This window comes from Mirounga angustirostris, unplaced genomic scaffold, assembly GCF_029215605.1.
Source record: "Mirounga angustirostris isolate CCGP_5_RB_7025 unplaced genomic scaffold, mMirAng1.0.hap1 SCAF_12, whole genome shotgun sequence".
Lineage (NCBI taxonomy): Eukaryota > Metazoa > Chordata > Mammalia > Carnivora > Phocidae > Mirounga > Mirounga angustirostris.
The window spans coordinates 14,781,082-14,802,744 of record NW_026991720.1 but is presented as its reverse complement, the minus strand read 5'-3'; the positions used below and the strand labels follow the sequence as shown (position 1 = coordinate 14,802,744).

At 38.9% G+C, this 21,663-nt stretch overlaps 1 protein-coding gene across 5 annotated transcripts in view; it reads left to right on the top strand.

Annotated features, from left to right (window-relative positions):
• IFT56 (intraflagellar transport 56) overlaps positions 1-21,663 on the top strand; it is a 56,926-nt gene that overhangs the window by 22,576 nt on the left and 12,687 nt on the right. For all 5 annotated transcript variants that reach the window (XM_064574910.1, XM_064574906.1, XM_064574908.1 and 2 more), the window contains 7 exons: positions 714-788; positions 6,240-6,342; positions 7,604-7,659; positions 8,941-8,994; positions 9,934-9,997; positions 13,650-13,738; positions 14,149-14,232. In XM_064574910.1, the coding sequence (XP_064430980.1) occupies positions 714-788; positions 6,240-6,342; positions 7,604-7,659; positions 8,941-8,994; positions 9,934-9,997; positions 13,650-13,738; positions 14,149-14,232 (525 nt within the window). The remainder of the gene's footprint in view (positions 1-713; positions 789-6,239; positions 6,343-7,603; positions 7,660-8,940; positions 8,995-9,933; positions 9,998-13,649; positions 13,739-14,148; positions 14,233-21,663) is intronic.

Below are 21,663 nucleotides of genomic sequence, written 5' to 3'. Positions count from 1 at the left end.
TATGAGATCAAATAGAACAAGTTTGTAGTGGTTAGTGAGAACAATCAAGAATTTAATTATTTTATCCTGAGAAGCTTAGCTACCTAACTGATGGAAGTTGAAAAAGGAGGAGAGGAAGATTACTCAAAATTATAGATTGGCAAGGTAGGAATAACGGAAAGCTGAGGAAGGATAAGTGAATCTAAGGTGTTAGTGAAGATGCTGGAAATGACTGACCGTTTGTTCTACAGGGAGTGAAGGGGGTAATAGAATACAGAAGAGATCTGATAAGTCTAATAAATAATAGGAGAAGGTATTTTAATTGTGCTAAGTAAATAAAAGGCCAATGCAGCCGGAAGGAGGTACTGTGAGAATTCGGGATATAGGTGGAATGATCAGATTGAAGAATTAACCCCAGTTTTCAAAAGTTTAGCTCCTTTATCACCTTTGACGCTGCAAGAAAAGATTAAGTAGGAGTCTTCAGACGTGGGCTTACCAGTTTCAAACTTGCTGCTTAGTGTAAGTTTCAAATCATTTATTGTTTATAAGCCTCAATGTTCTCATCTGTAAAATGAGGTTAACAATCACACTGACTCTTAGAGTCCTGAGGAACAAATGAAATACGAATGAAATGGCATGTTAAACTCTTGGTAAACTATAAAACATTGTGCAATTATGTGGCATAAGAACTGTACACTTGTCATTTTCCTAAGCCTTTCCTTTTTCAATTTCAGGCAGAACTCAAAAGCTTGATGGACAACGCTTCTTCTTCCTTTGAATTTGCTAAAGAACTCATCAAGCACAATCTGGTGAATAGCAGTTTCCTGTCTTGACTGAACTGAGTCTTAGCCTACTTCGGTATTTCCCAGCAGTTAGAAGGGTGAATGAAGGGAGATATTGCAACAAATACTTCTCTACTCCAAGTGAGCCCCTCCTTGCTATGGAGGAGAGAAAATTAAGTTCTAGATATCAGGTCCTTCCCTCAAGGAAACCCCTCCTGGGAGAGCAGTAATACATACATAACATTTAGAAAGAAGTGCAAGGCAGTGTAGGTCCAAGTGTTCATTCTGTTGGCAAAGACCAAAAGACATGTATCCTTGTGGGGTACAATAAACGGGAAGGATTTTCTGGTGAAAGTCCAACTCGAGTTCATCTTTGAAGGCTGGCTGAGATTTAGAGGGTTCGCTGAAGGCAAGGATATGGAGTTAGAACAAAAATGACATATGTGAAAGATTATGAGCAGGCTAAGCTTACTAGAACAGAAAGTGTGTCCTGGGGCATAGTGAAAAGGAAAGTCTTAAGGAAAAAATAAAGAGGCGGTCAGGCTTAAGGCTGGACTCTGACGGCCATTGATAAAAAAAAAGTATCCATATTCAGGTAAAGTTTAATTGATAATGCAATATTGTGGACACAGAGCAGATGCTTTCAACTCAGACACCTGGGGACACTGGGAAAATTACATAATATTGCTGAATTTCAGATCCCTCATCAGAAAATGGCATTAATAATACCTACACCTTTTCCTTCTGATTTCTCTGTTCCCCTTTTTAGCACCAATTCTGCTGAGACTCTCTCCTCCCCTTTACCTCTGATATCTGCTTGGTCACTTAATCCTACTGATTCTTTCTTGGCAAAGTCTTATATTTATTCCATTCCTTCTCTATTTCAGGCCTCCATCACAGATATAATTTTCTCTGGATAGTTTCTATTATGAGCTTCTGCCTCTTTTCACTTCTCATCTAGTTTATCAACTTAAATTTTTGTGGAGAATGATGTATTAGAGATAGTAGTCTGGAAATCAAGCTTGGAGAGAGATTAGGACTGGAGAGTAGATTTAGGAGTTTCATAAGAGAAATGATAGCTACAGTTCTGACAACTAAACATGGAAGAAAGGAGAAAAATATGGTCCCAAGAGAGCGTTTAAGGAGCTGAAGGAAGGAGAATAAGCAGATAAAACAAGAAAGGGGGGATGGGAAATATCACCTAGATAATGCAATGCCATTTACAACTGCACATTTTAATCACTTGGGAGGTTTTTAAAAATAATGATGCATGGGCTCCACCCCCCAGAGATTCTTATTTAATGGTTGGGCTAGGGCTCAGCTATCAGTATTTTTTTTCTTAACAGTTTCCCAGGTGGATATAATGTACAGCCAGAGTAAAGAACCACGATATGTATATATGACTAGAGGGGGTATATCAGCTAGTAAATAGAGATTACCCTTGGAGAGTGGGATTAAAGAGAGAAGTAAGAGTATGGAAATTGTCCTTTGTCCTTTTGTAATACTATATATGTTTTTTTCCAATGAACAAATATCACTTTTATAGTTTAAAACAAAGTCTAAACATACTAAGCGATATAAATGGTTGTTCTGAGCATTGGCTTTTGCAGTCAGACTTGAGGTCAAAATCAAGCTACACCATGTACTAGCTTTGGACCTTTGGGTGAGGTCCCTTAGCATTGTTGAGACTCAGTGTTCTCATATGTGCCATAAGGGAAATTACAGTACCTACCTTATTTTCTTGTGAGGATTAAATGAGGTAATGTATGTAAGATACTTTACACAGTATCTAACAAAGAGTGTTTAGTAAATCATGCTTTTGTGGTCATGCTACAGCCATCAGTGTCCAAACTACAGACACCTCATTGAGCAAGAGGACAGAAGAATCCATTGAATTGGTTAAAGGAGTTAATTCATGACTTGTGAGAGTAAGTTCACTAGTGTACTGGGAATAGGAATTAAGGAGTGAGAGAATAATAAGGTTGAAGCAGTAAGCCACACAGTTTTGAAGTGTGGCATTGAAAGGAAGGAGAAAAATAGGGTACTATCCGGAGGGAACAATGGCACCAAGAGAAAGATTTTTGTTTGTGTATGTTTAAAGTTGAGAAGTAGGACCAGGACAAATGAAGATAGAATAATTAATAGAGAAACAAGATCCAGATCGAGTTGAAAGTTAGGAGAATCCATTGGATTGGGAGAACAAACATTGTCAAAATGTCCATACTACCCAAAGCAATCTACAGATTTAATGCAATCCCTATCAAAATACCAACAGCATTTTTCACAGAACTAGAACAAACGTTCCTAAATTTGTATGGAACTACAAGAGACCCCAAATAGCCAAAACAATCTTGAAAAAGAAGAACAAAACTGGAGATATCACAATCCCAGATTTCAAGATATATGACAAAGCTGTAGTAATCAAAATACTGTGGTACTGGCATAAAAACAGACATAAATCAACAGAACAGAATAGAGAACCCAGAAATAAACACACAATTATATGGTCAATGAATCTTCGACAAAGGAGGCAAGAATATGCAATGGGAAGAAGTCTCTTCAACAAATTATGTTGGGCAAACTGGACAGCTACATGCAAAAGAATGAAACTGGACCACTTTCTTACAACATACACAAAAATAAACTCCAAATGGATTAAGAACCTAAATGTGAGACCTGAAACCATAAACATCCTAGAAGAGAGCACAGGCAGCAATCTGTCTGACATCGGCCATAAAACATTTTTCTAGATATGTCCCCTGAGGCAAGCACAATAAAAGCAAAAATAAACTATTGGGACTACATCAAAATTAAAAGCTTCTGCACAGCCAAGGAAATAACAAAACAGAAAGACAACCTATTGAGTGGGAGAAGATATTTGCAAATGACATATCCAAAAAACATTATCCAAAATATGTAAAGAACTTAAACAACTTGAGGCACCTGGGTGAATCAGTTGGTTAAGTGTCTGGCTCTTGATCTCAGTTCACCTCTGGATCTCAGAGTTGTGAGTTCAATCCTGCCTTGGGTTCCACACTGGGTGTGGAGCATACTTAAAAAAAAAAACAAAAAAAAACTTCTACAACTCAACACCAAAAAAACCCAAATAATCTAATTTAAAAATGGGCAGAAGACCTGAACAGACATTCTCCAAAGAAGACAGACATACAGATGGCCAACAGACACATGAAAAGATGCTCAACATCACTCATCATCAGGGCAATGCAAATCAAAACCACAGTGAGATATCACCTCACACCTGTCAGAATGGCTAGACTCAAAAACACAAGAAACAAGTGTTGGCAAAGGTGTGGAGAAAAAAGGAACCTTTGTGCACTGTTGGTGGGAAAGCAAACTGGTGCAGCCACTCTGGAAAACAGTAAGGAGGTTCCTCAAAAAATTAAAAATAGAATTACCATGTGATGCAGTAATTCCACTACTGGGTGGAACCCAAAGGACATGAAAACACTAATGCAAAAAAATAAATGCACTCCTATGTTTTTTGCAGCATTATTTACAATAGCCAAATATGGAAGCGACCCAGTGTCCATCAATAGATGAATGGATAAAGAAGAATGGATACAATGGATTCCAGTGGATACCATGGAATATTATTCACCCATAAAAATGAATGAAATCTTGCCATTTGGGACAGCATGGATGGATCTAGAGAGTATAATGCCAAGTGAAATAAGTCAGTTAGACAAATACCAAATGATTTCACTCATGTGGAATTTAAGAAACAAAATAAAGAAAGAAAAAGACAAACCAAAAAACAGACTCTTAACTATAGAGGACAAACTGGTGGTTAGCAGAGGGGAGGTGGGTGGGAGGACGGGTGAAATAGGTGATGGGGCTTAAGATTACACTTATCACAATGAACAGAGTAATGTATATTATACACCTGAAACTAATATAACTAATATAACACTGTATATTAATTATACTGGAATTAATTTTTTTTAAAGTCATGAGATCAAGAAGACAAGTAGAAGAATTAATCTTAGCAAAAGAAGGGAACATCTCAGATGAGGAAGAATCAAGAAAGATGACCAAGTGGATATTTTTGAATTAGAAAGGAGAGATTAGGTAGCTCATGTCTGATGGCCTTGATTTCTGTATATTTATTTGTGAAACAACTTCCTATGTGCCAGACACTGTGCTAGGCTCTGGGTACACAACAGTGCACAAAACTGCTTTCCTGAATGGTATTTTGTTTTAGCTCTTCTCTATAGCATTTACTGTCATATAACATAATACTTATGGGTTTGCTGTTTGAGGCTCTCTCCCCAGTTGAGTGTAGCCTATGTAGTGACGGGAGTAATTCATTCCTGCTGTAACCCCAGTGCTTACTACAATTCCAGGCATATGGTAGGTGCTTCTGAGTATTTACGGAGTTAATTAAATGTTACCTACTATGTACCACACATTTAGCCCATTTTAACTCATTCAGTCCTCATAATAGTCCTGAAAGGTAGACATTATTAATGCCATTTAGAGATGAGGAAATAGGCTCAGAAAGGTTATATAAATTCCTTCATGGAGCTTGTTTGTTTGTTTTTAGAAAGGGAGAGCAAGTGGGGAGGGCCAGAGGGAGAGGGAGAGAGAATCCCAAGCAGACTCCATGCCCAGCAGAGACCAACATGGGGCTCGATCCTACAACCCTGAGATCATGACCTGAGCCAAAATCCCAAGAGTTAGATGCTTGGGGCACCTGGGTGACTCAGTTGGTTAAGCCTCTGCCTTCAGCTTGGGTCATGATCTCAGGGTCCTCGGATCAGGCTCCATGCTCAACAGGGAGTCTGCTTCTCCCTCTTCTTCTTCCTCTGCCCCTAACCCTGCTTGTGGGTGTGCTCTCTCTCTGATAAATAAATAAAACCATTAAAAAAAAAAAAGAATTGGATGCTTAACTGACTGAGCCACCCAGGCACCCCCTTCGCGGAGCTTTTGATACAGAGTATCTGTCTAGAAAAATGTTTTACTAATTTTGGGGTACTTTAAGAGTTTTCTGCAGTTCTTGGGGCGCCTGGGTGGTTCAGTCATTAGGCATCTGCCTTCGGCCTGGGTTGTGATCCCAGGGCCCTGGGATCGAGCCCCTCATTGGGCTCCCTGCTCAGCGGGAAGCCTGCTTCTCACTCTCCCACTCCCCCTGCTTATGTTCCTGCTCTCGCTATCTCTCTCTCCGTCAAATAAATAAATAAAATCTTTAGAAAAAAAAAATTTTCTGCAGTTCTTATGAAGAGAAAAGGAAAGGTATACAATAGGTTTATGCCTTTATTCTGTTTCTTACATTTATTATAATTTAGGTAATAGCTTGCTTTCAATAGGGTCAAGGTGGTGTGTATACTGAGAGCTTCAAAAATATATTCAAGGAATAACTGAGTACCCAGTTATAAGTGGCAACTCCTTAATTAAACATTTCCACCAATAAATATATTCATACTTATTGCTGTAGTAACAGACTTTGTCTATCTTTAGGTTGTTTTCCGAGGAGGTGAAGGGGCTTTGCAGGTTTTGCCTCCCCTGGTTGATGTCATTCCTGAAGCTCGGTTAAACTTAGTGATTTACTACCTTCGTCAAGGTAAGAAAAGTTTGTCTTGGTTTTGCTTATAATGAGATATTTTAGAACATTTAATCTCTAACTGAACTACTTGCTTAACTTTTAAAATCCATAATACTTCCAAAAATATATCTGCAACAGGTTCATAGGAGAGAACAAATTTATTGGTACTTATTTGTTGTGCCTTTTCTCTTTATCCTCTTTCCGCTTCTGTTGCTTCCAACCTTCTCCCTCATTCTGTTTTTCTTTCTTCCTCTTCTTTTTCTGTCTTTTGTTCTCTACCCATTCTATTTCAGTTTTTCCACGGTTTTTACTTCCCCTTCCTTGTGGTTCTTTTTCTATGTGTAAGGCACATCCACATTTTCTTGAGTTTCTTTTTTTTATCATATTTGCTCTAATTGTCTGCCTTTCTGTTTCTTTGTGCTTCCAGCTTCTTATGAGAAATACTATGATTCAAAGCTAATGTGATATTTACTGCCCCTAAGTAAGGTTAAAATTGTTAGACACGTGCCTAAGCAGTCTCTGATCTGACAGTTTTGAGTACAGGATAGTAGCTACCATGCATTGGTGGTGGCACTCTGTCATGGACCCTGGACTGACAGTGTGGGCCTTTTTAGGTGCATGGCAGACACCAACCAGACAACATATTCCTCACTGGGGAAAATGTAAGTGTTTATTAAAATAAGAACATGAACTTGCAAACCGTTCTATTTGATATGGAAGCACAAAGAAATAGGCATTTGGATAAGAATTAAATATCTTACATATTTTAGAAATTATTTATTATAAAATTTTTCGAACTAAGCAAAATAGTTTAAACACCCAAAATGCACACCCAAAATATTCATTCCAGATTCAACAGTCTTCAAAATATTGCCCTTCTTTCATCCTTTCTCCCTGTCCCTTTTTGTTGCTGAAACGTCTTAAAGCAAATCCCAGACTTCATGTCATTTCACTCCTACATACTTAATATATATTGTCTTTTTAAGATTTTGGCTGTTTTACTTATATAACTACAATGCCATTGCTATTTAATACCCAATCCATATTCTTAGCTTGAACATTTTTTTAGGTGCTTCATGACTTACAGGTTTCCTAAGATATTTGGTTATATTTAGGATAATTACTCCACATTGAACTTGATGGAGAGTTAGAGGACAGATAAAACAAATCATACCTCCCATGAACGTTTGAATGCTGAAGGATCTTACCTTTTCGGGACTGTTTCAGAAGGGTTTGCTGGAATACAGACTATTATAGCTACTTATTTCTTGTATTTCAGATGATGTACAAGAAGCTTATAACTTAATTAAGGATCTGGAACCTACTACTCCTCAGGTAACTGAAAATGTGTTACCATTTTACTAACCAACTTCTGTTGAAAGTAGAATTTCAGAAAGATAGCAGGAAGGCATATTAGAGAAGATTCCAGCTTGTAGAATCTCGGGAAAGACCATAAATATTGATTTAGGAATGTCCTGTGAGACTTTTGATATGAAAATGAACATTCTGGATTTTTTTTTTTTAAAGATTTTATTTATTTGACAGAGAGGGAACACAAGCAGGGGGAGTGGGAGAAGGAGAAGCAGGCTTCCCGCAGAGCAGGGAACCTGATGCGGGGCTCGATCCCAGGACCCTGGGATCATGACCTGAGCCGAAGGCAGATGCTTAACGACTGAGCCACCCAGGCGCCCCGAACATTATGGATTTTTTAATGTTTTTAAACTCCCTTATATGTGGTCATTTCCTCCAAATGGATGAGGTTTGAAAAAACTAAAATCTAGAATTCTGATGGAACTAACAAGATATAGAAACTTATCTCATTAGTATAATTGTAACTTGTCTTTCTCCCCTACTGGATTGTTATTAGCTCTTTGCAGTCAGGGCCTGTGTCTGTTTGTATTTCCAACACTATGTACACTAGGCATGTAACAGACATTGCACTTACTGAATGAAAGACTGAAATGTTTCTAGACCCCATGAAATCTAAACAGATACATTTCTCCAGGGTATTAAAAGTTTCAGCATCTTTTGTACTGCTCTTTTTATGAACCCTTTTAAATAAAAATAGTACCTACATAAAAAATTTATAAAGCTTCTAAGGAAGGTATCTATCAAAGAATAGAGCCAAGTCTGACAGCGATGAAGGTGAGGCTCCAGGGCTCCAAAAGAGATAATACCTTACAAATGGAGATCAGAGGATACTTTTTTTTTAGGAAAAGGATTTTTAGCAAATAAAAGTTATTATATGATTAGAAAGGGAAGATAATATATATGATGTAGTCACAAAGAATGGCAGTGGCTAATAAAGTGATAAAAATTATTACGTAAATGTTTTATTGTTAATTTTTTCCACTGAGTTGAAATAAAACTTCTCAAGGTTTCCACTGAGTTTTTCTGCTTAAGATTGTAAATTTACAAATATGGTGAATTCTATTATATGGACACTTTCCTGAAAACCAAATGAAAGTCTCCTAATTCTTTCATTCAAGCCAGGGATGGAACAGAGAAAAGTGACTCTGGGTAACTTTTGATAATATATATAGAACATTAAGTTGAAATTAATTTTCATAGCTACGCATTCTTCGGAAATTAATTAGTGTTATTGCATGTTGCCAGGAGTATATCCTCAAAGGAGTGGTCAATGCGGCCCTTGGCCAGGAAATGGGTTCGGTGAGTATGAAATCACTGGTAATCTATAGTTGCAGTTATAGTGTGTGGAAAAGATCAAAATGAATGTTAAAGTTCAACCAGCAGTAAGCTCACAAATAGGCTTATCTACATTTCCTTTCCTGTCTCCATATCCCCCAACCCAGATTCCATTATAAAAAGAATTCTGTGATTTAAAGACAAAAAAAAAAAAAAAAGAAAGAAAGAAAGCTTTAACTCTAAGAATTGCTGTTTCCTCTTTTAAAAGCCCAAATTTTAAGCAGTGTTTCTATCTAATAATAACTGAAAATCATTGCACAGCTTCATTGTTATTTTCAGGGAATTTGGTTAACCTTGCACACCCCTGAGCTCTAATTTTGGCATCTGTAAAATGGGGATAGTTGTTTCTTTGGCAAAGACTTTTATAAACACCCCAACATTGTTTAAAATTAAGTTCTTATTCATCTGAATATGACACATTAAGTTCTTTTGGGAACAAAGTGGATATAAATAAATATTTTTATCTCTAGCTCACTCTACAGTGCCTTGTATAGCAAATAGGGAGTAAATAGTTATTGAATAAGTGAATGAGTGTATTGAATTAATACTCCTTATAACTGTGGCTCCTACCACAAGGTCTAATATATGATAAAAGAGCAGTATCTGTTGAATGTGTGAATGAATGACTAAATGAATGAGTTCATTTAATGAAGTTATTTTTAGGATAGAGTTTGGGGATTGGATTTTTTTTCTTCCTTTTTTATCTGACCCAGGGTAGATTTTAATTTAGTTTCAGGTTATGATTCTCTAGTGCTTATGCTAATAAAAATTAGTTTGTTTGGGAGAGGATGTAAAACAAGGGCATATGTTAAATCCTGGCACATATTTTAAAACCATAAAGTGTAATACAAATAAAATATTTTCAGCTTCTGTCAGCTATCTCAACTCTGCTTTGTTTTTCAGAGGGACCATATGAAAATTGCCCAGCAGTTCTTCCAGCTGGTGGGAGGGTCAGCGAGTGAGTGTGGTATGTCTGAAATCAGTACTCATTCACATGATTCATAATTGGAGTTGGTCATATATTGACTGGTGAAGTTTGAGTCTCTGTCCAGGGCTACATGTGTCAGACATGAAAGAAAAGTATCAAAGTATCAAGTAGGAGGTCCTGTGGGAAAGACACAAGAGAGAATATTGGGTTAGCTCTTCTCAACATCTCAGCTGAAGTGGGATGAGAGATTATATAAATAGAAGAGAATGAATATAATCTTTAGTTCATGAGAGTTTTTAAAATTTGATTCTGTTTTTGATCTGAAATGTTAACTTTTATTGATTTTTCTTTTTTTTTTATTTTATTTTATTATGTTAGTCACCATACAATACATCATTAGTTTTTGATGTAGTGACCCGTGATTCATTGTTTTGATATAACACCCACTGCTCCATGCAGTATGAGCCCTCCTTAATACCCATCACCGGGCTAACCCATCCCCCGACCCTCCTCCCCTCTAAAACCCTCAGTTTGTTTCTCAGAGTCCATAGTCTCTCATGGTTCATCTCTCCCTCCAATTTTCCCCCCTTCATTTTTCCCTTCCTTCTCCTAATGTCCTCCATGCTATTCCTTATGTTCCACAAATAAGTGAAACAGTATGATAATTGACTTTCTCTGCTTGACTTATTTCACTTAGCATAATCTCCTCCAGTCCCATCCATGTTGATGTAAAAGTTGGATATTCATCCTTTCTGATGGCTGAGTAATATTCCATTGTATATATGGACCACATCTTCTTTATCCATTCATCTGTTGAAGGGCATTTCGACTTCCCACAGTTTGGCTATTGCAGACATTGCTGCTACGAACATTGGGGTGCCTATGGCCCTTCTTTTCATTACATCTGTGTCTTTGGGGTAAATACCCAGGAGTGCAATTGCTGGGTCATAGGGTAGCTCTATTTTTAATTTTTTGAGGCACCTCCACACTGTTTTCCAAAGTGGCTGTACCAACTTGCATTCCCACCAACAGTGTAAGAGGGTTCCCCTTTCTCCACCATTTGTTGTTTCTTGCCCTGTCAATTTTTGCCATTCTAACTGGTGTAAGGTGGTATCTCAGTGTGGTTTTTTTTTTTTTTTTAAAGATTTTATTTATTTTTTGACAGAGAGAGAGACAGCGAGAGAGGGAACACAAGCAGGGGGAGTGGGAGAGGGAGAAGCAGGCTTCCCGCTGAGCAAGGAGCCCGATGCGGGGCTTGATCCCAGGACCCTGGGATCATGACCTGAGCTGAAGGCAGACGCTTAACGACTGAGCCACCCAGGTGCCCCCTCAATGTGGTTTTGATTTGAATTTCCCTGGTGGCTAATGATGATGAACATTTTTTCATGTGTCTGTTAGCCATTTGAATGTCTTCTTTGGAGAAGTGTCTGTTCATGTCTTCTGCCCATTTTTTGACTTGATTATTTGTTTTTTGGGTGTTGAGTTTGAGAAGTTCTTTATAAATCTTGGATACCAGCCCGTTATCTGTAGTGTCATTTGCAAATATCTTCTCCCATTCTGTGGGTTGCCTCTTTGTTTTGTTGACTGTTTCCTTTGCTGTGCAGAAGTTTTTATCTTGATGAAGCCCCAAAAGTTCATTTTTGCTTTTGTTTCACTAGCTTTTGGAGATGTATCTTTTTTTTTTTTTTAAGGTTTTATTTATTTGACAGAGAGAAAGACAGCCAGAGAGGGAACACAAGCAGGGGGAGGGGGAGTGGGAGAGGGAGAAGCAGGCTTCCTGTGGAGCAGGGAGCCTGATGTGGGGCTCAATCCCAGGACTCTGGGATCATGACCTGAGCCGAAGGCAGACGCTTAACGACTGAGCCACCCAGGCGCCCCTTGGAGATGTATCTTGAAAGAAGTTGCTGTGGCCGATGTCAAAGAAGTTACTGCCTATGTTCTCCTCTAGGATTTTGATGGATTACTGTCTCACATCGAGGTCTTTTATCCATTTTGAGTTTATCTTTGTGTATGGTGTTAGAGAATGGTCAAGTTTCATTCTTCTGCATGTGGCTGTCCAATTTTCCCAGCACCATTTATTGAAGAGACTGTCTTTTTTCCATTGCATATTTTTTCCTGCTTTGTCGAAGATTATTTGACCATAGAGTTGAGGGTCCATATCTGGGCTCTCTATTCTGTTCCATTGGTCTATATGTATGTTTTTGTGCCAGTACCATGCTGTCTTGGTGATCACTGCTTTGTAGTATAGCTTGAAATCGGGCAACATGATGCCCCCAGCTTTGTTTTTCTTTTTCAACATGTCCTTGGCGATTCGGGGTCTTTTCGGATTCCATACAAATTTTAGGATTGTTTGTTCCAACACTTTGAAAAATGTCATTGGAATTTTGATCGGGATGGCATTGAAGGTATTGATTGCTCTGGGTAGCAAAGACATTTTAACAATGTTTATTCTTCCGATCCATGAGCATGGAATGTTTTTTCATCTTTTTGTGTTTTATTGATTTTTCAAGAGCTCTTTATATATTCGACTTTCATCATGTCATAGATATTTTTCGGTGGGTCATTTGCTTTTTAATTTTCCCTATGGTATTTTTTTCACATGTAAAAATATTTAAATCTTATCGAAGCTTATCTTTTTATAATGATATCTTACATAGGTATCTAGCTTAGAAAGTGCTTTTGTGCCTCCACAGTTATATAATATTCACTTATATTTCCCACCAATAGTTTTGTTGCTTCATTTTTATTATTAAAGTATTGACTTCATCAGTCAAGATTGAGTGTAAGATTTTAGGAAGAAGGGCTATTAAAAGGGCTGATAGTTAGCCAGTATGAACTGATATGGCTATTTGTACCAGTTGTCTAAGGCCAGCATCTATTTTGACGAACAGTATTTGGGGTGAACTAGTTGTTAAATATTTTTATCATCCCTGAATATTCATTTTCTTTCAGATGTTTCACTGAAACCATTTATTGAATAATATTTCCTTTCTTCATTTGATTCATTCATACAACAAAAATTTATTGAAGTGTTGGGGATATAGTAGTAAACAAAACAAACAAGTACTCCATCCTTGTGGAGCATACAGTCTAGTGGGACAGACAATAACCCCAATAAAGAAAGAGATTATATAGTATATCTGACTGTAGTAAGTGCTCTGGGGGAAAAATTGAACAGAGCAAGAATGAATAGGAGTGCCAGTGGCAAGGGTGGGGGTTAAACTAATTCTCTACTATCTCAAACAGGAATCCAAAAACAGACAGAAAGTTGGTCAGGATCAAGACCAGATGGTTCCATGGCAAATGATTTCTCCATTTGGGATTGGAAGTGCTGGGTTGTCTTAGATGAGTGATGATGGAGACTAAGCCATGTTAGTTGAATGTGCACGTGTCAGAGTGGGTGAGAGACTCAAAGCCCTGGAAAAACATCTGAGGAATACTGTACCCTGCAGGGTGGGTGTTCATTCTGGAGTCTGTGAGTTAGCCCCAAGAGAGATCATTGTCACTCTCAAGTACTGTGACCTCCATTATGATGAGGTTTTGTCCACTGAATAGAATCTATAATTTCAGAATCTGGAAAGATGTCTTGGAATACATTCCTATCTCTAAATTATAAAGTAACTCAAATTTCAGCTAAAGAGAACTTTCAGTTTCATGAATATACCTGGTTTCTTTTCCCATTCCATTTCAGATACAATACCTGGGAGGCAGTGCATGGCTTCCTGTTTCTTTCTGCTTAAGCAATTTGATGATGTCTTGATATACCTCAACTCATTTAAGGTCAGTATAGAATTTTCTAGATGAGTTTGTCTACAAAATATATAATGCGTCAGAAGTAAGTACTTTTAGAGGGACACCTGGGTGACTCAGTTGGTTAAGTGTCTGCCTTTGGCTCAGGTCATGATCCCAGGGTCCTGGAATCTTGTCCCACATTGGGATCCTCACTCCACAGGGAGCCTGCTTCTCCCTCTGCCTGCCGCTCCCCCTGCTTTGTGCTCTCTCTCTCTCTGATAAATAAATAAAATCTTTAAAAAAAAAAAAAGATACTTTTAGAGATGGCCCTTTTACTATAGTGACATTGAAGGTGTCAGCTAATTCCTTAAAATTATTTTTGAGTTTATCTAGTATAATTGATATGTTATATTGGTATGTTAATACTCAATGTGACCTATTCTTGGGATGTTTTTCAGAGTTACTTCTACAATGATGACATCTTTAACTTTAATTACGCCCAAGCCAAAGCTGCAACAGGCAATACCAGTGAGGGTGAAGAGGTGGGTACATGCTTTTGATGCATTCGAATGATTCTGTTTAAAAACATTGTTATCTTTAACTTTTTGAGGAACCTCCATACTGTTTTCCAGAGTGAAAAAAATAGATGCACATAGGGGAAAGAAAAAAAAGAGAGGCAAAAAAAAAAAAAGAGAGGCAAACCATAAACACTCTTTTTAAAAAAAAATTTTATTGTTATGTTAATCACCATACATTACATCATTAGTTTTAGATGTAGTGTTCCATGATTCATTGTGCATAACACCCAGTGCTCCATGCAGAACGTGCCCTCTTTAATACCCATCACCAGGCTAACCCATCCTCCCACCCCCTCCCCTCTAGAACCCTCAGTTTGTTTTTCAGAGTCCATCGTCTCTCATGGTTCGTCTCCCCCTCCGATTTCCCCCCCTTCATTTTTCCCCTCCTCCTATCTTCTTCTTCTTTTTTTTTTTCTTAACATATATTGCATTATTTGTTTCAGAGGTACAGATCTGTGATTCAGCAGTCTTGCACAATTCACAGAGCTCACCCTAGCACATACCCTCCCCAGTGTCTATCACCCAGCCACCCCATCCCTCCCACCTCACCCCCCACTCCAACAACCTTCAGTTTGTTTCCTGAGATTAAGAATTCCCCATATCAGTGAGGTCATATGATACATGTCTTTCTCTGATTGACTTATTTCACTCAGCATAACACCCTCCAGTTCCATCCACGTCGTTGCAAATGGCAAGATCTCATTCCTTTTGATGGCTGCATAATATTCCATTGTATATATACACCACATCTTCTTTATCCATTCATCTCTCAATGGACATCTTGGCTCTTTCCACAGTTTGGCTATTGTGGACATTGCTGCTATAAACATCGGGTGCACGAAACCCTTCAGATCCCTACATTTGTTTTTTTTTTGTTTTTTTTAAGATTTTATTTATTTATTTGAGACAGAGAGAATGAGAGACAGAGAGCATGAGAGGGAGGAGGGTCAGAGGGAGAAGCAGACTCCCTGCCGAGCAGGGAGCCCGATGCGGGACTCGATCCCGGGACTCCAGGATCGTGACCTGAGCCGAAGGCAGTCGCTTAACCAACTGAGCCACCCAGGCGCCCCAGATCCCTACATTTGTATCTTTGGGGTAAATACCCAGTAGTGCAATTGCTGGATCATATGGTAGCTCTATTTTCAACTTTTTGAGGAACCTCCATACTGTTTTCCAGAGTGGTTACACCAGCTTGCATTCCCACCAACAGTGTAGGAGGGTTCCCCTTTCTCCGCATCCCCGCCAACATCTGGCGTTTCCTGACTTGTTAATTTTAGCCATTCTGACTGGTGTAAGGTGGTATATCATTGAGGTTTTGATTTGGATTTCCCTGATGCCGAGCGAAGTTGAGCACTTTTTCATGTGTCTGTTGGTCATTTGGATGTCTTCTTTGGAAAAATGTCTGTTCATGTCTTCTGCCCATTTCTTGATTGGATTCTTTGTTCTTTGGGTGTTGAGTTTGATAAGTTCTTTATAGATTTTGGATACTAGCCCTTTATCTGATATGTCATTTGCAAATATCTTCTCCCATTCTGTCGGTTGTCTTTTGGTTTTCTTGACTGTTTCTTTTGCTCTGCAAAAGCTTTTTATCTTGATGAAGTCCCAATAGTTCATTTTTGCCCTTGCTTCCCTTGCCTTTGGCAATGTTTCTAGGAAGAAGTTGCTGTGGCTGAGGTCGAAGAGGTTGCTGCCTGTGTTCTCCTTTAGGATTTGGATGGACTCCTGTCTCACATTTAGGTCTTTCAACCATTTTGAGTCTATTTTTGTGTGTGGTGTAAGGAAATGGTCCAGTTTCATTCTTCTGCATGTGGCTGTCCAATTTTCCCAACACCATTTGTTGAAGAGACTGGTTTTTTTTCATTGGACATTCTTTCCTGCTTTGTCAAAGATTATTTGACCATAGAGTTGAGGGTCCATTTCTGGGCTCTCTATTCTGTTCCATTAATCTATGTGTCTGTTTTTGTGCCAGTACCATACTGTCTTGATGATGACAGCTTTGTAATAGAGCTGGAAGTCCGGAATTGTGATGCCGCCAGCTTTGCTTTTCTTTTTCAACATTCCTCTGGCTATGTGGGGTCTTTCTGGTTCCATACAAATTTTAGGATTATTTGTTCCATTTCTTTGAAAAAAGTGGATGGTATTTTGATGGGGATTGCATTGAATGTGTAGATTGCTCTAGGTAGCATTGACATCTTCACAATATTTGTTCTTCCAATCCATGAGCATGGAACGTTTTTCCATTTCTTTGTGTCTTCCTCAATTTCTTTCATGAGTATTTTATAGTTTTCTGAGTACAGATCCTTTGCCTCTTTGGTTAGATTTATTCCTAGGTATCTTATGGTTTTGGGTACAATTGTAAATGGGATCGAGTCCTTAATTTCTCTTTCTTCTGTCTTGTTGTTGGTGTATAGGAATGCCACTGATTTCTGTGCATTGATTTTATATCCTGTCACTTTACTGAATTCCTGCATGAGTTCTAGCAGTTTTGGGGTGGAGTTTTTTGGGTTTTCCACATAAAGTATCATATCATCTGCAAAGAGTAAGAGTTTGACTTCTTTGCCAATTTGGATGCCTTTTATTTCTTTTTGTTGTCTGATTGCTGTGGCTAGGACTTCTAATACTATGTTGAATAGCAGTGGTGATAGTGGACATCCCTGCCACATTCCTGACCTTAGGGGGAAGCTCTCAGTGTTTCTCCATTGAGAATGATATTCGCTGTAGGTTTTTCATAGATGGCTTTTATGATATTGGGGTATGTACCCTCTATCCCTATACTCTGGAGAGTTTGATCAAGAAAGGATGCTGTACTTTGTCAAATGCTTTTTCTGCATCTGTTGAGAGGATCATATGATTCTTGTTCTTTCTTTTGTTAATGTATTGTATCACGTTGATTGATTTGCGGATGTTGAACCAACCTTGCAGCTCAGGGATAAATCCCACTTGGTCGTGGTGAATAATCCTTTTAACGTACTGTTGGATCCTATTGGCTAGTATTTTGGTGAGAATTTTTGCCTCTATGTTCATCAAGGATATTGGTCTGTAATTCTCCTTTTTGATGGGGTCTTTGCCTGGTTTTGGGATCAAGGTAATGGTGGCCTCATAAAATGAGTTTGGAAGTTTTCCTTCCATTTCTATTTTTTGGAACAGTTTCAGAAGAATAGGTATTAATTCTTCTTGAAATGTTTGGTAGAATTCCCCTGGGAAGCCATCTGGCCCTGGGCTTTTGTTTGTTGGGAGATTTTTGATGACTGCTTCAATTTCCTTAGCGGTTATAGGTCTGTTCAGGTTTTCCTTTTCTTCCTGGTTCAGTTTTGGTAGTTGATACATCTCTAGGAATGCATTCATTTCTTCCAGGTTATCTAATTTGCTGGCATAGAATTGCTCATAATATGTTCTTATAATTGTTTGTATTTCTTTGGTGTTGGTTGTGATCTCTCCTCTTTCATTCATGATTTGTTGATTTGGGTCATTTCTCTTTTCTTTTTGATAAGTCTGGCCAGGGGTTTATCAATCTTGTTAATTCTTTCAAAGGACCAGCTCCTAGTTCTGTTGATCTGTTCAACTGTTCTTTTGGTTTCTATTTCATTGATTTCTTCTCTGATCTTTATTATTTCTCTTCTGCTGGGTGTAGGCTTTATTTGCTGTTCTTTCTCCAGCTCCTTTAGGTGTAGGGTTAGGTTGTGTACTTGAGACCTTTCTTGTTTCTTGAGAAAGGCTTGTATTGCTATGTACTTTCCTCTTAGGACTGCCTTTGCTGTATCCCAAAGATTTTGAACAGTTGTATTTTCATTTTCATTGGTTTCCATGAATTTTTTAAATTCTTCTTTAATTTCCTGGTTGACCCATTCATTCTTTAGTAGGATGCTCTTTAGCCTCCATGTATTTGAGTTCTTTCCAACTTTCCTCTTGTGATTGAGTTCTAGTTTCAAAGCATTGTGGTCTGAAAATAGGCAGGGAATGATCCCAGTCTTTTGGTACCAGTTGAGACCTGATTTATGACCTAGGATTTGATTGATTCTGGAGAATGTTCCATGGGCACTAGAGAAGAATGTGTATTCCGTTGCTTTGGGATGGAATGTTCTGAATATGTCTGTGAAGTCCATTTGGTCCAGTGTGTCATTTAAAGTCTTTATTTCCTTGTTGATCTTTTGCTTAGATGATGTGTCCATTTCAGTGAGGGGTGTGTTAAAGTCCCCCACTATTATTGTTTTGTTGTCAATGTGTTTCTTTGCTTTTGTTATTAATTGCCTTATATAATTGGCTGTTCCTGTGTTAGGGGCATAGATATTTACAATTGTTAGATCTTCTTGTTGGATAGACCCTTTAAGTAGGATATAGTGTCCTTTGTCATCTCTTATTACAGTCTTTGGTTTAAAAATCTAATTTGTCTGATATAAGGATTGCCACCCCAGCTTTCTTTTGGTGTCCATTAGCATGGTAAATGGTTTTCCACCCCCTCACTTTCAATCTGGGGGTGTCTTTGAGTCTAAAATGAGTCTCTTGCAGACAGCATATTGATGGGTTTTGTTTTTTATCCAGTCTGATAGCCTGTGTCTTTTGATTGGGGCATTTAGCCCATTTACATTCAGGGTAACTATTGAAAGATATGAATTTAGTGCCATTGTAAGGTGACTGTTACTGTATATTGTCTGTGTTCCTTTCTGGTCTATGTTGCTTTTAGGCTCTCTCTTTGCTTAGAGGACCCCTTTCAAGATTTCTTGTAGGGCTGGTTTCGTGTTTGCAAATTCCTTTAGTTTTTGTTTGTCCTGGAAGCTTTTTATCTCTCCTTCTATTTTCAATGACAGCCTAGCTGGATATAGTATTCTTGGCTACATATTTTTCTCATTTAGTGCTCTGAATATATCATGCCAATCCTTTCTGGCCTGCCAGGTCTCTGTGGATAGGTCTGTTGCCAATCTAATGTTTCTACCATTGTAGGTTACATATCTCTTCTCCCGAGCTGCTTTCAGGATTTTCTTTTTATCTCTGAGACTCGTAAGTTTTACTATTAGATGTCGGGGTGTTGACCTATTTTTATTGATTTTGAGAGGTGTTCTCTGTGCTTCCTGGATTTTTATGCCTGTTTCCTTCCCCAAATTAGGGCAGTTCTCTGCTATAATTTGCTCCAATATACCTTCTGCCCCTCTCTCTCTTTCTTCTTCTTCTGGGATCCCAATTATTCTAATTTTGTTTCGTCTTATGGTATTGCTTATCTCGAATCCTGCCCTCGTGATCCAGTAGTTGTTTATCTCTCTTTTTCTCAGCTTCTTTATTTTCCATCATTTGGTCTTCTATATCACTGATTCTCTCTTCTGCCTCATTTATCCTAGCAGTTAGTGCCCCCATTTTTTATTGCACCTCATTAATAGCCTTTTTGATTTTGACTTGGTTAGATTTTAGTTCTTTTATTTCTCTAGAAAGGGTTTCTCTAATAACTTCCATGCTTTTTTCAAGCCCAGCTAGTATCTTTAAAGTGATGATTCTGAACTCTTAGATCCGACATCGTACTAATGTCCGTATCGAGTAGGTCCCTGGCAGTCGGTACTACCTCTTGTTCTTTCTGTTGAGGTGATTTTTTCCATCTTGTCATTTTGTCCAGAGGAGAATAGATTAATGAGAGAACAAAATGCTAACAGGATAACAACGTCCCCAGAAAATATACTCTAAACAAATCAGAAAAGACCTGAAGCCGGGGGAAAAGAAAGGGAAAGAAAGAAAAAAAAAAAAAAGGAAAAAAAAAGAAAATGATAAAAACAAACAGAAACAGAACAAAACAAAAAACAGAATATGATCAGGCTGTTGCATAGATTAGTGCCACACACTAGATTTTGGGTGTATTTTGGTCTGTTAGAAGAAAGTGCCTCCCAAATTTTTAAAGAAAGAAAAACTTATATAGGTACAAATATAAGGGTTCATATGATGAAGGGATGGAATATGACTGTAAAGATGAAAATTATAAAAAATCTTATAAAAGGAATTGATAAGAAGTTGTTTGAGAAAAGAAAGAAGAGGATTTAAAAAAAAAAAGGAAAAGAAAGGGAGAGAATGTGATCAGGCAGGAAAGTAGAACAAAACCATACACTAGAGATTTAGGGTATATTTTGATTTGTTAAAAGAAACTATCTCAAAATTTTAACAAGAGAACAACTTATATATATATGCCAAAAATAAGGGTAACTACTATGAAGGGGTAGAATATGACTCTAAAAATGAAAAATAAAAATGTTTTTTAAAAAAGGTATTGATAAGATGTTGGTTGAAAAAGGGAAAAAGAAAAATTCAAAAAAAAGACAGTTAAAAAAAATTAACTTTGAAAGACTAAAGAATCATGGTAAAAAAGCCATGGATTCTATGTGCATTATTCCCCTAGTGCTGGAGTTCTGCCGTTCTCATTGATGGGTAAACTTGGTCTTGTCTGGCTGTTCTTGCTGATCTTCTGGAGGAGGGGCTTGTTGCCGTGGTTCCCAAATGTCTTTGCCGGAGGCGGAATTGCCCCACCCTTGCCGGTCTGGGCTAAGTAATCTGCTCGGGTTTGCTCTCAGGAGCTTTTGTTCCAAGCTTTCGGTACAGCTTTGGAGGCCGAGAGTGAAAATGGCAGCCTCCCAATCTCCGCCCCGGCGGAGAACTCGGGGTCCCGTTCCTCAGTGCGCCCCCAGAGAAAAGCAGTCAGTGACTCCCGTCTCCCCGGTCTTTGGCCGCACTCCATGCTCACCTGCCCTGTGACCGCGCGTTTCTATCTCTGGCACCCGACCCCCTGTGGAGTCTCCAAACCCAGCAGATCCCTGCGGTGCACTCCCGTGCTGCCCCTCCTGGGGGAGGAAGGGGAGTCTCCCCACATCTGCCTCTTGTTGGGTCCCTGCTGGAGGAGCAGTGGCCCGACTGTGCCCCGGATCACGGTTTATGGCAACCCCGAGCTGAGAGCCCGTGCCTCAGCTCCGTCCCTGCAGCCGGCTTCCCTGTTCCCATACCTGGGAGCTCTGCCGCACTCAGGCACCCCCAGACTTGCTGTGACCCCGAGGGTCCTGAGACCACAGTGTCCCACGAAGTTTCCACCCCCTGCTTAGCCACTGGAGTGACGTCCCTCAGTGGAGCCGACTTCTAAAAGTTCCGATTTTGTGCTCCGCGGCTCTATCACTTGCCAGAAGCGGCCAACAGAGGCCCCTCCCCCGCCATCTATCCTCCCGAATATCGCCTCGGATTCACTTCTCCGCACGTCCTACCTTCCAGAAAGTGGTCGCTTTTCTGTTCAGAGAGTTGTTGCTATTCTTTTCTTCGATCTCCTGTTGAGTTTGTAAGTGTTCAGAATGGTTTGATCCCTATCCAGCTGAATTCCTGAGACCAGACGAAATCCCGGTCTCCTACTCCTCCGCCATCTTGCTCCGCCCCCCCCAAACA